At 39.1% G+C, this 17,231-nt stretch overlaps 1 protein-coding gene across 1 annotated transcript in view; it reads right to left on the minus strand.

The window, feature by feature from the left end:
• Positions 1 to 17,231, minus strand: part of VWA3B (von Willebrand factor A domain containing 3B) — a 67,114-nt gene that overhangs the window by 35,788 nt on the left and 14,095 nt on the right. The window contains 6 exon segments of the mRNA XM_074860955.1: positions 860 to 991; positions 2,793 to 2,931; positions 4,896 to 5,050; positions 5,693 to 5,889; positions 8,772 to 8,888; positions 16,445 to 16,569. Of these exon segments, the coding sequence (XP_074717056.1) occupies positions 860 to 991; positions 2,793 to 2,931; positions 4,896 to 5,050; positions 5,693 to 5,889; positions 8,772 to 8,888; positions 16,445 to 16,569 (865 nt within the window).

Consider the following 17,231-nt stretch of genomic DNA (forward strand, 5'->3'; position numbering starts at 1 on the left):
TTGTAGTCTTAGAGGTATTATGTAGCTTCCCCAATTCCCTCATCCCCAGGAATTTCATTATGAAGTCTGAGGGAGAGCTGTCATGATGCTGAGGAGTTTTACTATATAAACATGGTTTTTGTGTTAGAAAACATAACATGGGATATATCTGTACTGTTGTGTGACTGACTTTCAGTCCTGTGCTTATAACATTGCTGTCCACATTTGATACATTAATGGGTCCTAAAGCTTTTGACAAGAACAATCTGGTGGCTGACTGTGGCCGACTACAAGCATTTCTACTTTGTTTCAGGGAAAAATCCTCAGATTTTGGCCACTGTCAGAGAAAGAATATTGGGTAGATAGATAGAGAGATGTTGGGTCTGAGTATGGTTGCTCTCACGTTCCTATGAAGGCTAAAGTCAGCTGTCTATCTGTGCACCAAAAGGGACTAGAAATGTTCCTCCAGCTCGCTGGCACCAGTTTCCTATATCACTTCCGAGCTGCAAGTCTGCCAGCAACACCCCTCATCCATGTAGCAGCCTTGCAGCAAGAGTGACAAATTTAGACACAGGGTCTTAGCACTGTCATGGATCCTACAGAAATCAAATTAGCCAATATTTGCATTGTGACTACTAAACATAGCAGGCCACAAGTTGAATTAATATGATCTTATAAACAGGTCCACTGTTAAAGGACTATTATACCTGACAGATAATTTGTTGTACTCAGATCTACTAAAGTCTATACATCATCTATATTTTCAGCTTGCTCAAGTCAAATACTTAGTCAATCCCAAAATACCCCAGTCATATAGAAAGACAAGACACAAATATAACTTTGTACAAACACGCTTTGTGATAATTAGTTGCCATGTTACCTCAAGCCCTTTTATCCAAAGCCAAGCATCTTGCAAATTTTCCTCATTAACTTCAGCAAGTTTCTCTTGCCACACCACTGCTTGGGCACTAAATTTCACAAAGTTAAATCTCTTTTTGTGTCTCAGTTGTTCCTGCAAGAGACAGCATCTGAATTTTACTCAGTGTTAAAAGAAAGAATACTTGTATGCTGAAATAATGACCAGTAGAAGTAGTTTTAATCAATATATAGTTGATTATGTCGTTACAATAAATTATTATAATATTCAGTCATGGTGTACAAAGAGACATACAGAGACAGAGACAATTAGTGCCTGCAATTATTAAGATTACTTGAACTTCGCAATGTAAGTCTCCATTTACTCATATTTCTCAAACTACATGAAGAGCAAATGTCTAGGAGGGCAAGAAAGAGAGAGACAAAACTAGGTATGAACAGTGATATAAGGAAGAAATTATGGCTGCTTACCAAAAGAAATTGAAATCAGAAACAAAGTAAGCATCATTTTGATGAGGAGAACAAGAATCAAATGTAGAGCACCGGCAAGGGGAACTAGGACAGCAAGAGAGAACTAAGTTAAGAATTTGCTGAAGTTGCTTTTGGACAGAAGGTACAAGGAGAGGAAGATTTGTGCAAGCTAGTACAAACTTTCAGAGCCTGGAATCTTTGCCTCCCTTTCATCACCATTTTCTGCATCTGTCTGTGAAAGCTTTTGGCACAGTATCTAATCATTTGCTAGTGCTGATCTGCCTAGAGAACCACATCACACTACATTCTATCACTTGTGCACTGTCCTGGTTTAACCAGGATAGGGTTAAGTTTCCCCAGCAGAGGGGGGGAGCTCTAGCCGGGTTATTCAGATACCATGCGGTTTATTCAGATACCATGCTGATGTCACATCCTGGCGCGCGTCACATTTCCTGGTGCGGGAGCGCGGTGCACTCGTGGTTTTGTACATCTGCTCCTCTCACTGCTGTATTTGGTAGCTATTTTGCTCTGTTCATTGCTATCACTATTACTGTTATTGTTGTTGTTTGTTGTGTTGCTATTGCACTGTTGTATTAAACCTTTCCTTATTTCAGTCTTGGGGCTTTGTATTTCACTCCCTTTGTGGGGGAGGGGTAGTGGCCGCGTGGTCTCAGACCCCGGCAGGGGCTAAAACACCACATGCACTTAGCTCAAAAACCTCTGTTATAGTTTTAAATTTTCTAGCCCTGATAATGATTGCTACCAATGCCACACTGATGGAATTTTCATTTGTCAATTACTCCTCTCAGGTCTAAAAAAGTTAAGATTAATCAAGTTTCAACAGTGTCTGTTTCTCTCAAATATTAATGTAAGCTTAGGTGACATCATTGTAGATTTCTAAAACTAGGTGAGACAAATCCTATCTTAGGCATGTCTCCCAGTACTCACTGTTTTTGAGGTAATTCTGCCCTTTGCAAGTCCCTTTGCAAAGTTCTGAGTCACTGTAAGATGCAAGCAAGTTCAGAACATTCTACACCCTCTGCTGTAAAAGTATAAAAGTGAATCTAGAACATACATTACACACCACAACACGCCAGTGGAATTAGATAACACTGCTTAAAAGTAAAAACTAAAATGCCAAAAGGTGTTTCACTGCATAGCTTTTTTTGTTTTGTCTTGTTTTTTTCTTTTTTTTTAGGAGGGAAAGAAGAACTACCTAAGCCTTTTTAATTTTTAACATTTTCTCCAGATTTTTTTCAAATATTTGAAAATATGAAAATATGAGGAAAAATATAAATTTTTAACTGAAAAAATGAGCACACCAAGAAAAATAAAATTATTTTTATAAAGCTGCTATTTTTTAAAAGCATTTTAAAAATAAATAAAAAATAGAATAACAAGCATCCAGAAAAGATCAGCCTACTCTAAAATGCTCCTCAGTCTTCAGAATCATCACTTTATCATACCTGTATGAGCTGAAATATTTTCTCCTTCACCAGTGGCAGCTTGTTCTTCATAGAGTGGGATGTATCAATAAGAATATAGACATCATCTTCAAACACATTACCAAAGAGCCCTCTGCTTCCTTGTTGAAGCCACTTAATCCTGGGTGAGGGAAAAAAAAATATCGAAACCTGGTCTGTAAGATCTTCAGAGCTTTGCATACCAGAATCTAACAAGAAGGATCTTTTTATCACTGCTGTACTTCTTACTCTTTTTCCCTAAGCACCTGTTAGTAGTCACTGTCATAAGTGGTATATTGGCCTTGATGAACCAATCCTCTGTCACTACATAACAACACAAAGGCATTTTTATTTTATAATTTCAGTAGGAATCTGGAGACAGACAAAACAGACAAAGCAATACAGCACCTTTATAAAGTCGGTTATCAGGTAGTTTGAGCTGGGAAATTCCATGCAGAAGTAACTGTAACTATTGCCCCCATAACTGTTCTCCAGACTGAATTTAGGAAATAATTTAAGCATATGCTAATATGCATCCCTTTTCAGGAAACCACTTAAGAACCTATTCAGCAAGGAACTTGAGCACTTTGAAGGGTCTTAATGTAACACAGATGCTTCAATGCTTTGTTGACCTTGACCCTTAAATATAGACTTAGTTTTACATTTTAAACAAGATTGAAGCATGCCCGCCAGTTAAATACATGCATACATGCTGCTGTATACAAGAACATTTCCTCAGTAATGGCTGCTGCAGGTCCAAATCTTATTTCCCTTGAGAGTCGTAAACTACTTGTCTACTCTGAAACAGAGACACTTAACAGAGAGAATACAATAGCCCTGGGAAAAATATTACTCATCTCCACAGAGGTTAAAAAAAATTATATCATGGAAACTTAAAGGATCCTATTACATTTGCTACTGATAGCTATTTTGCCATTAGTTATTTAACCCAGTGTTTGATGAGGTCTACCAAGACTTTTTGACAATGAGACGAACCATTCAAAACAGCAAACCCCTAATTTTGGCTTGGATTTCAAATATTTATACTCACCAAAACCCTTTACTTCAAATTCTCCTTTCACAGTATGTTAATGTTATCCTAAATACAGCAAGATGAAGATAAACTAAAAGGAATAACAAAACTCAGACCTTGCTAAATGTAATCAGGCTGTTATACTTCTTGTAGAGAAGCAGCAATAAAATGAAAGTTCACATCCTGCTTTTTTCAGTGAGACATCTCATTGTCCTAATATACAAAACAGAGGGCAACATTTATTACAGAATCACAGAATCATCTAGGTTGGAAAAGACCTTGAAGATCATCTAGTCCAACCACTAACCTCACACTGACTGTTCTCAACTACACCATATCCCTAAGCGCTATGTCAACCTGACTTTCTCTGGGTTCTACAATATCCATTTTTAAAGTTTCCTTCTTCTCCTAATGTAGATACAAAAACCAATTTACTTTAGGACATCTTTAGGACAGATGAATCAGACCCTCAGATTGCCTATTTTTTTGTAGACATCCTACAAAATCTAAGAGTGTATCTATACAGCTGCAGAAAAGTAAACTAGGGAGCTATCTTGAGCACTGAACTTCTGATCATATGCATTACTTAATAGCTCATGCCCCAACTCTGATCTGTTCTGTTCAAACTTGTCTTCAACACAAAATTGCAAAAACAGCAGATAACCATTATCAGTATGGGCACAAGCCAAGCTGTGCTACTAGGAGTCGGAGGTATTGCAAGGGATTCTAGGTACACAGGATGAATGTTTACCAAGTTTTATTGATGATTCTGGAATTTTTCTGCCACCTTATGTCCCAATGTTTCTTGGCACTTTCAGCAGTATTCCAATAATGTGCAGACTGACTTTCACATTTGTGTTCCAGAAAGAGAACAAAGGTCAAACTGTTCATTGGTTTTCTTACATGGCTACTAAGAAACTCTACACACAAGATTCTGATCTAAAATGGATTTCTGCCTTAGTACTTTATCTGGCAGTTTACCAACCACTTCAGCTTATTATGACAGTAAATGTCAAACATTTTAACACCAATGTAACATAATACAAACTGATTTTACTTGACAGAACACTAACCTTCCTTCCACTTGTCTGAGAGCTGTCCTCATTTTCTTCTCGTACTGCTTATATTTTTCTGTACTAACATGTAAGTGAACTACAGATCCATCTTTCCACAAGGTATGTACAAACTTGTCGCAGTATTTTGCATGAATTACCTTCCTCTTTGTCTCCTACAGCCAACAAAAACATGTTTCATGTTCCAAAACACATTATTTTGCAGTGCCTTTAATATTTATCAAACAAACTTTAGTGGTACATGCTTGTTGCACATGAACAGGTGTAGAAATAGACATGGGATAGGGTGGTCACAGAATCTGGTCCTAGCAAAAGTGAATACAAACTATTTTTATTCTTGTAGCTAGCAAGAACAGAAGCTTACCAAACAGTGTAATGGTAGAGCTTGAGAAAAACAAATAGAAGACAAATAATCCAAATTTGTTTAAGGTCCTGCAACACTGGAGCAGCTGAGACCAACACTTTTAAGGAAAAATAAAGATGACAAGCAATCTTTGTCCTACTCCACACAAATACATAGAAAACCAAGGCATTGCTTAAACCAGTCCTGATTCTTCCTTGCAGATTATATGTGGACCAGGAAGGAGTCCTTGAAACAGTCATTTTCAAATAGCCTTTTGAAACAATCTTATTTATGACCATCTTTGTCCCATTCCACTAATAAGCTGATTTTAACAAAAACTACAAAACAACAGACCATACACTTTATCATAAATTCATCTATCCGTCAAGCTTTCAAGCTTTAAAATGAAAACCAAACAACTCACAGGACATGAGGGAAAATTAACAATACTCACAGCATCAGTTTGTGAAGATACATCCTCTGGTTTAGTTTTTATGTCAACAATCCCATCTGCATGGCGAAAAGTACAATCAGCAAGTGCATCATACAGCGTGAGCTTCTGAGCTTTCAAGCCATACCTCTGCAACCACTTCTCAGATGTCAAATATTTGTCAGATGTATGCTTTTGTAATGGATGATCAGGTTTGGTTGCTAATAAATAGAACAAAACAAACAAAATCTCCTGAATAAGATAGTTCATTTTGGACAAGTTATTTTCAAAAACAGGCTATGATACTGGAGTCAAAATTTTCAAACTTGTTCTGCTTGCACTGACAGCACTAGAGTGAGCAGATATTTCTGGCTTAATTTTAATACTCTTTACTTCGGTTGTGGGGGGTTTTTATCAGACAATTCTTTGCAACAAATCCCTTTGTTAATGGAACAAACCCATCAGAAGACAGAGTGAAGAAGATAAATAGCTACAGGATCAACATATAAAAGGAATATTCTTAATAGTATGAAGGTTGACTTAACCTTCATACTGATTGAATTACAAAATGCCAGAAAAGATTCTTGTGTAAGATGTCTAACTTCAAGCAGAATCATTTGAGAAAATGAAGCATCAGAAGATATAATTGAAAATATAGTCAAGAACATCGGTTAGCATTACTATTGGTCTTTTCCAGAGAAGGCCCTTTAAAGTAAAAGGCAAACTACAACGACTTTGGAAGAGAGCTTACCGTGCTTCTCTGCAATACTGACCTTTTACAGACTGAATATTGCACCATGTACCCCAAGCCACAAATCACTTGCATACCATCTTAACATTTTCTCTAGTTCCACACCCGCCTTCTAGCATTTTTAATTGATACTGAAAGAAACAGGATTTTTTTTTGCCTGATCTGGTATGACTGCTCTTATGTTTACCCTTTTATGTCATATTGTCTTAGAAATTTTCTGAGGACCATCTTAAGGTTGAGCACTGAACATCTTTGGATTCTGGTAATAGGATACAGGCCTCTCCACTCATTCATTACCACACCTAAACCAAATGACCAGCAGTGGGTCTCATAGCAGGGTGAATTTTTTTGCACACTTTGATTTTGGTGGACTTCAGTGGTATAAATGTCTACTCTATTTAGATGCAACTACAGTGACAACAGCATTGAGATCCTGAGCCTGTAAACAAACCTATGGAGACATCTAATGCCTTAACATACACAGAGTTCAGCCAGCATCAAGGCAGGTGCAGGGTCGTAGCCTGCTCATGTGGAAACATTTGCTTTCTGATTGCTTGTGGTCCTTAGAACAACCAGTGTGGCAAGTGTCACAAATGCACTCACATAATTTTAAAAAGAAAACTGTCGTTTTCTTTCTTCCACATGTTTTATGTAGAAAGTCATGTCTCAGTCCAGGTAACCAGTGCATTACCTGGAGAGTCAGCAGAAAAATTGCCTCTTTTTCTCTGTTTCTTCTCCTCCAGAACATTGCAATCTTCAGAACAAACTACAATTTGTAGCAGAGAATTTTAAACAGATCAGGAAGGCAAAACCAGGAAGAAATGCAGGCAAACAGAAAGACTGCAGTTATTTTGATTGATGGGCAACAGTCAAATAATGCTGAAGAACTGATAAAATAAATCACACTGTAATTTCATTTCTTTTAATTTATTTATGAAGTGATTATGTATGAAGGCAAATACTAAAAGAGTGTTAAAGCTGCATAGTCAGGAACACATAAATAAACACTGAAATTAGGGCTGCCCTTGCAGCTTTATTGTGGTCTTTTTGTTCATATGCATTAGGGTATAGCTGTTTAACTTCATATGGGAAGTCCTGCTAATTCAGAAGATGCTAGTATCAGTATCAAGAACTGTATTATGCCTTCACAGAAGAAAAAAGCTTAAGTCCTGCAGAGTTATGTTATTGACAGATTTCAAAGCCAGGCAGAGAAAGTTCCCAGCTCCAAATCCTCACCATCACACATCTCAATACATCACCGGTAGTTCAAGTGACTGATCAACTGACTGTACAAAGCATTCCTCAGCAGGTGATCCAGAAAAGGGCATCTGGCCCCAGACTCCATCTAGCCAAAGCAAAAGCAATTGCACTGCAAAACCAATACTAGAGCTGCACAAAATCACCGATGACTTGTGCTAATTCAATCTGAATCTTGTATCAAGTTATGCAAAAAATACCACCAGAAACCAGGGACTAATGCAGAATATAGGCACTATGATCCTGAAAATCCGCTTCCTCAGTTGCAGTCCAACACTGAAGCTGCCTAGACTCTACAGATTCCTAAGTTTTCAGTATTTAAGTCTTGTCAGGGGGATCATTCTGCTTCAGAGCATGCCCAGAACACCTCCATCTTAGCAGGGCTGAGTAGCTTCTCATCATCCCCTGTTTAAGCCTTCCAGAGATTCAGGAACCAGCTATGCTTCTGTCTCCAGTAGGGCTCAATCCAATTAATATGCACAGAACAACAAATGGATCATATTCTAGGCCAAATATAATGGTGGGAACTAGTAGTTCAATGAACAAATGTGGGTGTTCCTCCATATTTCTTAACACAAGAGTTGTCAGAGTATTCATCCAGAATTGGTTTCCATCCTCTACCTTTGATTAAGAGAATTCAAACCCACACTTCTTCCCTTTTAGAGGAACAAACTAGGTACCAGGTTGGAGGCTAACCCAACAAGACCATGATGGGAGAGAGATGAGGTACTTCTTCAGCACTGTGTAGAATAAAATTAAATATTTACTGGCCCAGGAAGAGAGGGAGAGACCACAAAAAAATAACTTTGATATCTTGAAATCTAGACAATTTCTAAACCTCGTCACTGGGGAACTAAAAATGGTGTGTTTCGGCCTGAGCTGTTAAAATTCATCAAGTTTAAGCAGTAGTAAACAGAGATTTGTAATGCGAAGTTGTAAGCAACCCTAAGTTTAGATGCCAAGTATAGGTGCTACCTGTATATAGACATTTCTGAGAAAACCATCCCCAAATTGACACGTAATCGAAACTGTTCACAAATAAATTACTGATCATGAAAATAATGGTAAATATCTTTAAAGAAACATAAATGATACCATCTGGAGAAGCAGGCTGGTCAGATTCTGATAAAATTTTCTGAACTTGTCTCACTGTATGTCTAGCTTCCTCCAACTCCTTCCAGATCAAAAAGACATCTTCACGGACACCAGCTACTGCAAAGAAATCATGAATAGAACTTGACATTTTGAGACAATTTCTGCTTTTTATAACTCCTCAATTACCAAAAAGTCATTGGGTTCATCCAGATGTTGCCATATAACCTCATTTTCTTGAGGTCCCATTGCAGTGACAAGTGCTGTTTTTTGACAGACTTGAAAAAAGGGCTCAAAGCTGGCACCAGGACATGAGAAGTGCTTAGCCTGGTGGAAATAACCTCCAGAGTCAGCCAAAGATTGTTTCCACAATGGAAGCAAATCCTTTTTAACACTCTCAGATAATAAGGAAACTCCACAAAGAAATTCATATGGACTTCATTGTAAAGCTGGCTCCAAATACTAGACCCAACTTTGAAACTTTAAAGAGAATATATTTTCGACTCTTTCAATTCCCTGAAGTACATAAATACTTTTATTTAAAATGAAATCTTCTTTTCCTGAAAAGCATGTGATGAAATTTTGCTAAGATAAGTTTATTTTCATCCTAACAATCCTCAACAGTCATAAATAAATGCTAAAAAAAAAAAAAAAAGTTTTACTATCAGCCTATATTCCCAAATAACTGAAAAAATCCAAAGCTGGAGCTGATACGAGGTTTGTATTGTCTCAATAGGTATGTTTGTCTTGATTTTTTAAAAAATGAAATATGCATTTATTTAGTAGAGTACAGTTATTAAAATTGAGGCACCATGTATACCTAAGCAGTATGAACACTACTAAAAAATACATTAAATTAGGTTAGTCTCAGAGTTTAAAACTGCAATATAAGACAATGAAGAAAAACAGTGTGCAGTATTACAGTAAAAATATAAAAGAAAGTAATTGTGAGTTCTCCTAACCACAAATGCAGACTACAACCTATTACAGACTACAATCTATTAGTGAATTGCACATAAAGATGCTGAATAAGGCAACCTATATCTTATCACCTAGTGGTTCAGTTAATATACAGCGGTGATTCACTGTATAGAAGATACACAATGTCTACTGAAGTAGGCTATCAGTAAACAAACCAAACTGATCATTTTGTTCTTTGATAAATTTCCCTGAAATAATAATATGAATGTTTTAGAAAATAACAACTCAGTTTTAATTGTGAAATGCTTTGAGTTTCCAAGAAATATTTTGAAATGTGTTATTGTACACTGCCATCTCCTGGGACCTTCCTGCATTTCAAAAACATCTGTTTCAACCGTTAGGACAAAGATCAACGTTTCCTAAATCTCAAAAAGCTTTAGTAAAGTAAATCATTCCATAACAAAAACAAACAAACAAACAAACAAAAAACCCCCAAAAAATCCCAAGAAAACAAAACTCAGTCTTTTGTCATTAACATTTTAAGTTTAAGAAAAGTATTCTGTTCAAATACTTCAGAAAGTCAACTTTTATTTTATAAACAACCTCTCCCCACAAATGCAAAACACACAAAATTTGAGCATTGGCAAAATTCCAGCAAGCAGTGAGCTAGAAGTTTTCTGATGAATAGTCAGTCATTGAATACACCTGTCACTCTCAAAACCACAAAACACATGCATTCACACCACACGTGCACATATTTCTAAGTTTAAGACTGTTAAGAATGCAATTCCAGCGGAGCTGTCTCCAGGTAAATCTTGATATCCTCCATAAGCTATCCCCAGATAATACTGGGATCCAGATTTAATTTTATGAACATTTTTAACACTATGTTTGAAAATATTGAAAGAAGTATCCATATTTCAACTATCTTTAAAACAATATTGATGATAACATTGTGTTGCTTCATTTCCCCTGAAATTGATTCTATGGACTCATCAGATTTACAGGTTTATTGTTACTGTGCCCAGTAAAATACATGTATTGAATTGGTATTACACAAAAAGGTATTTTTTCCTTATTTATGGTGCAGCACAGCAAAGTAAAACTGCATGCACTTTCAGAGCAAGTATGCTTGATGACACATTATACAGGACAAATGCAGGCATCAACAACTGCACATTGTGAAGGTCAAGTTGCTTAGAAAACTGCAAACAGCAAACTGGAAGGGGGGAACATTCGGAGTTATGGTATCTTGTATGCCCAAGTCACCGTTACACATGATGGAGTCTTGCCTTCCTGGAGATGGCTGAGCACCTGTCTGTCTGGGAAGCAGTGAATGAATTCCTTATTTTGCTTTGCTTGAGTGTGCAGCTTTTGCTTTACTTATTAAACTGTCTTTATCTCAACCCATGAGTTTTCTAACTTTCACCTTCCGATTGTCCTCCCCATTCCACCGGCGAGAGTAAGCAGGTGGCTGGGAGGGGCTTAGTTGCTGGCTGAGGTTAAACCATGACAATCTGGCAACAGTCTTTCCTGGATTCAACTAGAAGAGCAGGTTGCAAGCAGCGACAACCGTAGCAGCTTTCTCACTCTACATGGGAGGTACACCTCCACCTCGGTCTCTTTTCCTCTCCAGCTAAGGAGGAGTGGGAAGGAGAGGCTGTGCCTTCCAAAACTGAGCCCCCAAACTCAAAATATACATACACAGACAATGCATAGTATCTTCCAGGTGTGGTTCTCAACCTGTGGCCTGGCAAAGAGCATCAGTGAAAAATGACCAAGAAAAAACTAACCTCTCTTTGGTTTAAATTCCCTTTGCTCACACCTCACCATTTTTGGGAGCCACCAACCAAAAAGCAGCTGAAAGTCACCCCCTGGGGGATGCAGTCCCCAACCGCTCCAGGCCCACTGGCTCTTGCCCATCTTCAGGCACCTGCATCCCAGGAAAGATCTCATCTTAAAAAAAATCACTTTATCCCCAAAGGGAAAGGGGCCTCCCTGTCCCCTATGCTGTGAAGCACACCACCAACAACAACAACTTGGCTGGCAGTTTAACAGCCAGATATCCCTGGGGACCCCCCGGTTCCGATTCAAAAACAGCAACAGCAAGAGGGTGGCCACAAGAGACAAGCATGAGAGAACCAGCTTTAAGCCTTGCTGCTTTCCCCCAGCTTGTTTTAGTTCTTGCCACGGCCATCACAGCCCTGCAGAGCACCCCACGCTGGGTAACATTTCAGACGTGCCCTGCCCTTGGTTAAATGGCATTTCTGATCTGGAGGAGGAAGGCACTGAAAAAGAGGATGAGGATGAAGAAGGGTGTGGGGAGAGCCTGCAGTGAGGGGCAGAAGCATTTTGCTGACACCAGCAAATTGAGAAGCAGGATGGTAGGTCTGAACGAAAACACAAACACAGTTGCACATGTACACGGAAACTCACAACTGCCCTCATTTCCATTTCCCAGTTATTTAAAACTGTCAGACAATCTTAAAAGAAGCAGCTTTTCCACACCTACCTCCCAACAGACAAACTCATCCAGTTTGACAAGTCACTGTACCATTTGATTTCATACTCAAGATACAAAACCTGCTGAGAAAAAAAGCCCTTACAAAAAAAAAAAAAAAGCCTGCAAAATCTACAATATTTCTGAAACATCAAGCAGATACCAATGCAAAAGCAGCTTATGGAAAACAGAAGCATTTCTTACTTCTCTGATTATCTGACTTAGACCCTGTAAGCAAGCAAATCCAAATATAATGGAATAAGGTCGATTTAAAACTTCATTTACCAGCAAGGCAAGATGGGCAATTTCATTTTTTCACTTCTGGTCCCTTCCTCAGCCTCTACGTGGCAGCAGAACATAGCAATATTCCCTCAAGCATTAATTTTTAAAATCCCCACTTAGGGGGGAAAGAATGGAGGTACAAAGGAGCACAGGAGGGGAGTACGCAGCTTAACCTGTGTACCTGCCAGGTCAAGCAGCACCGTAACTCACTGCAGCCCCGATCCTGCCCCTTTCCCACTGGGCAAATGGACAAAGCAAATGAACTTTGTATCCCATGTGGTATCGCAGAGAGGCTATCTGCATCACTCTCTACACATCAGCAGAGATTTGCCAGGCCAAGGTTAAGCTGCTAAGACTAGACAAAGAACTTGCAAGGAAAAAGCAGAGGCAACAATCTTTGCTACAGCTTGTAGGCAAAATAGTTACTCTTAAGTCATTATCCTGGCTCCCGGAGGGTTTGGTCTCTCCCATGTCTGTGTACATAAACAGTGCAGAGTTCATTGACTTCAATGTCATACAGGAGGCTGGCGCTCTTATACTTCCCATTTTACACACAGCAACCTGAAATTTTCCCCGTGACCATCAGGTAAACGTAGAAAATCAAGCACACCTAAGAATACAGCCTTACGCTGTTCACAAGGAGGTCAGAGACGTCCCGATTTGGATTTGTCATATCACCCAAATCCTGATTTCAGTCCATTTGCTTTTTCTTTACACATAGCAGCTCATCTATTCCCCCACACAGAAAAACACTGAGCAGAGACTTACTGTTGTTTCTATTTCAGTCAATGAGGTCCCACTATTCATTTCAGGATCTAGTTCAAAACACCATTGCTTTTCAAGCCCTGTTTAGCACCTATCTCCCTGTCACTCCAAGCAGATGACACAACTGTGCCCCTTTTCAACAAGAACCTTCTTCTCCACAGCTTCAACCATCTCTTGCCCTCTAGGTCTTCAAGTTCCAACTTAAATTTCACCTCCTTTCCACTTATAATTTTAGCTACATAATGGGTTTGCTTAATTCTGCAGCTTTTTGCAGATGAAGACACTACACAGAGAATGTAGGCAGAAGCAGTAACAGGAAAATCAGTGCTGGATGAGGAGGTATCACCACATTGGTGAAATTGGGCTTTAGGTAAAAGCATTTCTCTGTCTTAAGTAAATCTGAGTCTGCCAACGTAAGGACCTTAATTCTTTACTGGCTTACACCTGTCTTGATCTTGAGCACCCACTCAAAATGAGTGTAAAAAAAATTAAAATTTGGCAGTTTCTCACGCTTGCTTTCTAAATGACTGCTCAAGATGCAAAACAGGGGAGAATGGAGCTCTTATCTAAAGTTTTAAATAGTTCATTTCCGACTTGTTTTGGTTAAGCAGATGAAAAAGAATGAACATGAAGATATCCTGTATTTGCAAAATGCTGTTATACAGTGGATACTCAGAAAACTATCAGATGCACTTAAAACATCTTTTCCAGTCCATAAAACATAATGATGAGTTTCAGTTTCCAGCTGTTGTGTTTGTGGTGAAAAAAGAAACATAATCAAAATATTCCTGTGCCTCCCCTTATTTTCAAGAAACACCACATTTGGAAGATTAAATCTCTGGTTCATTCTCTATTTATTTCCTTGTACAGTTTACGCCATACATCCAAGAACCAGTTTCAGAGCCCATTAGTGAGTAATCGACACTTTTGTTATTATTGCCTACTACACCCGTGAAGGAGTCTCTGAAACAAGAGACATCAGACACAGACCAGAATAATGTCTCCAATGTGTTTTCTTTTCTGAAAGGACTTTATATTCTGCATACAACTGAAATGCTCCGATTGGCTGCCAGTGATGTCACAACTGTGCTTATAATACCCAGCAAATGCAGAAAGCTAATTGTGTTCCTTTTTAATGTGTAAATTTTGCTCTATAATAGCAATAAGACACAACAGACAATGCACTTCAAGGGGATTACTGTCCTTTTGAGTGATTAAAGCTATTCAGCTTTCAGCTTTAGAAACAGTGGTGAGGAAGTAATTTCAGTCATACAGGAGCTCTAGGCCCATCTATTGAAAGAGGCTGACTGCCTGGGGGAAGAGGAAGCCAGCTCCCCCCACATATGCCCCCAAATGGGGTCCAGCAAGGAAGCACTGGTAGCAGACTGAAGGCGATCATTACACTGCTCCAAATTAGTATGAAATGAGAGATACGAGTTTTGAAGCATACTCTGCTGTTGGTTCCTAAACCCTGTGTGGGTGAGGCTTGAGTATCCTTTCACTAAGCAAAAAAAACAAGTGACACCTCACTCTTTTATTTCTGGCCCCACACTATGGTTCTCTCGTACTCTTATAATCCTGGTCCTCGCAAAGGATAAATTAGTACACAAGGAACTAGACTACAACCCAGGAAATATGGGTCAGTTACTCCAAGACTGACAAATGACCTTAGGTGACTCACTAAATCCACCTTATGCCATACATTCCCTAGAAAAAAGAAAAGGGTAACACCGTCCTACCTCTGGGGCAGCACTAATGCCCCCCAGCATAATGGAGATGTGAGCCATTAGAATAAAGAGGTCTTATGCCTCCTGATATTTAAAAGAAAGCATTTTTTAATTTAATGTCCTGATGATAAAGATATCAGAATTGACATATACAGCCTCACTTCACACCACAAGCCGGTCTCCTCCCAACCTGGTTTAAACCACAGTCCAGTCCCACTTAACAGTAAGGCTGACTTACCCAGAGGAAGTAGCACTGTGACCAATAATAAACACTGAGAGTTTTCTGCCCAGCTCCACTTCCCAGTAAAACTGTTTCTTTCTGTTGTTTCCTCCTGGGTTTTTTCCCACCAATTCTTCCCCCCTTCTTTGCACCTTCTTCTCTATGGTTATTTTACCACACTTGTTGCCCATCTTTATGACAAATTCAGATCTTGAAAGACACAAATCAACCTCATGTGGATTTACTCCCCTTATATTACATATGAACTTGGCCTGTATTGATGTGGCTATTTGTGGTGGTTTGACCTTGGCTAAATGCCAGGTACCCACCAAGTCGCTCTATCACTTCCCCCCCTTTCCCCTTTTTTTTTCAATAGGGCAAAGAAGGGAAAGAAAATAAGATAGGAAAACAAAACAACCCTTGTGGGTAAAACAACAGCAGTTTTAATATAAGCAAAGCGAAGCAAAGGTCCACGCGCGGAAGCAAAAAAAAGAAAACAGATTTATTCTCTACTTCCCATTAACAGGCGCTGTCGGGCCTTCTCAGGAAGCAGGGCTCCAATACGCGTAGTGGTTGCCTCGGAGGACCAAGGGTGACCCCACCCCTTCCTCCTTTCTCCCAGCTTTATACTGAGCAGACATCATATGGTATGGAATATCCCTTTGGTCAGTTCGGGTCAGCTGTCCTGGTTGTGTCCCCTCCCAAGATCTTGCCCACCCCATCCCACTGTGGGGGGGAAATGTCAGAAAGAGCCTTGGTGCTGTGTAAGCACTACTCAGCAGTAGCCACAACACCAGTGTGCTATCAACACCCTGCCAGCTCCCAGCATAAAACACAGCACCATGAGGGCTGCTACAGGGGAAAACCAATTCTGGCTCAGCCAGACCCGATACACTATTGTATCAGATGTTCTTCCACACTATTCCTCTTCCTTTCTGCCATTTCTCTACACATTTCCATAAGGTCACTGGCATAAGCACATCAGTACTGTTCTTCATCTCCCTAAATAAATGTTCTTCTTCTCCCTTTTTTCACTTATCTTTCATTCTCACATGCACATCCTCTACTCTCTTCATTTCTCTCTCTTCCTTGCCCCCTCCTTCCCACCCATAGAACTTCCATTTGGCCAGTCCTGTCCTCACCCCACCCATGCCTACAAAAGGCTTCTTTTGATTTTACACTTAGCAAGTTCCTATATTACATTTCTATTCTGAAACCTCACTGAGCAAATCAGTATCATCTTGGGTTTTATATTGTCTACCTAGTGGCATTCGCCCTTTCACTTTTCTGGAATTTGGGGCAATTAGACTTCTTCCATCTTCTTCACATTTTAGTGCAGGTCCAGTAGCACCTTTATAGTCACTCTTCTCAGCAAAAGCATGGAATCTGTAATACAAAATGAGTTTTCACCAGTACACAAACTACATAAATACTTTCATAATTTTAACAAGATTTATGTCACACATGCAAGATCATAGTGGTGTACAACTTCGGAATTATTTGCGTATCCATTCAAGACATCTAAACATTCAACTACAACAACACTATAAATATTATCAAACCTTTTATATTCATTTATGTACATTCATAATCCTCTCATGAAGAACATCTTTTCATTTTGGTATCATTTATTCTGAGGCACCTTCCTTTTCAATCTCCTGGAAATCTATTTTTAATTAATGCTTTTAACATGCTGAGCCAGCATGTCATTTGAGATGTCCAAGATGACACTAACACCTTTTTATCAGATTATCCTCCCAGTTGAAAGCCCAACAGGAACACTTATTTCATTATCAACATACAAATCAGGAAGTCAAGCAGACTTCATTTACCCTCCTTGTCAAAACAGAAAAGCTCTCAGGGCAGGAAAAAGATGCATTTCTAAACCAGAACTGCACTAGAAACAGGCTCAAGCCATGAAAAGCCCATGAACTTGGCCATTCCTGTGGGAAAGCTAACTTAAACTTATAGACAGTTATTGGGCAAATACCCATCTACAAGATATTAATTGGCCCAATAAATCCCTGCACCAAAGCTAGACTCATGTA

This window comes from Strix uralensis, chromosome 2 (assembly GCF_047716275.1).
Source record: "Strix uralensis isolate ZFMK-TIS-50842 chromosome 2, bStrUra1, whole genome shotgun sequence".
Classification (NCBI taxonomy): domain Eukaryota; kingdom Metazoa; phylum Chordata; class Aves; order Strigiformes; family Strigidae; genus Strix; species Strix uralensis.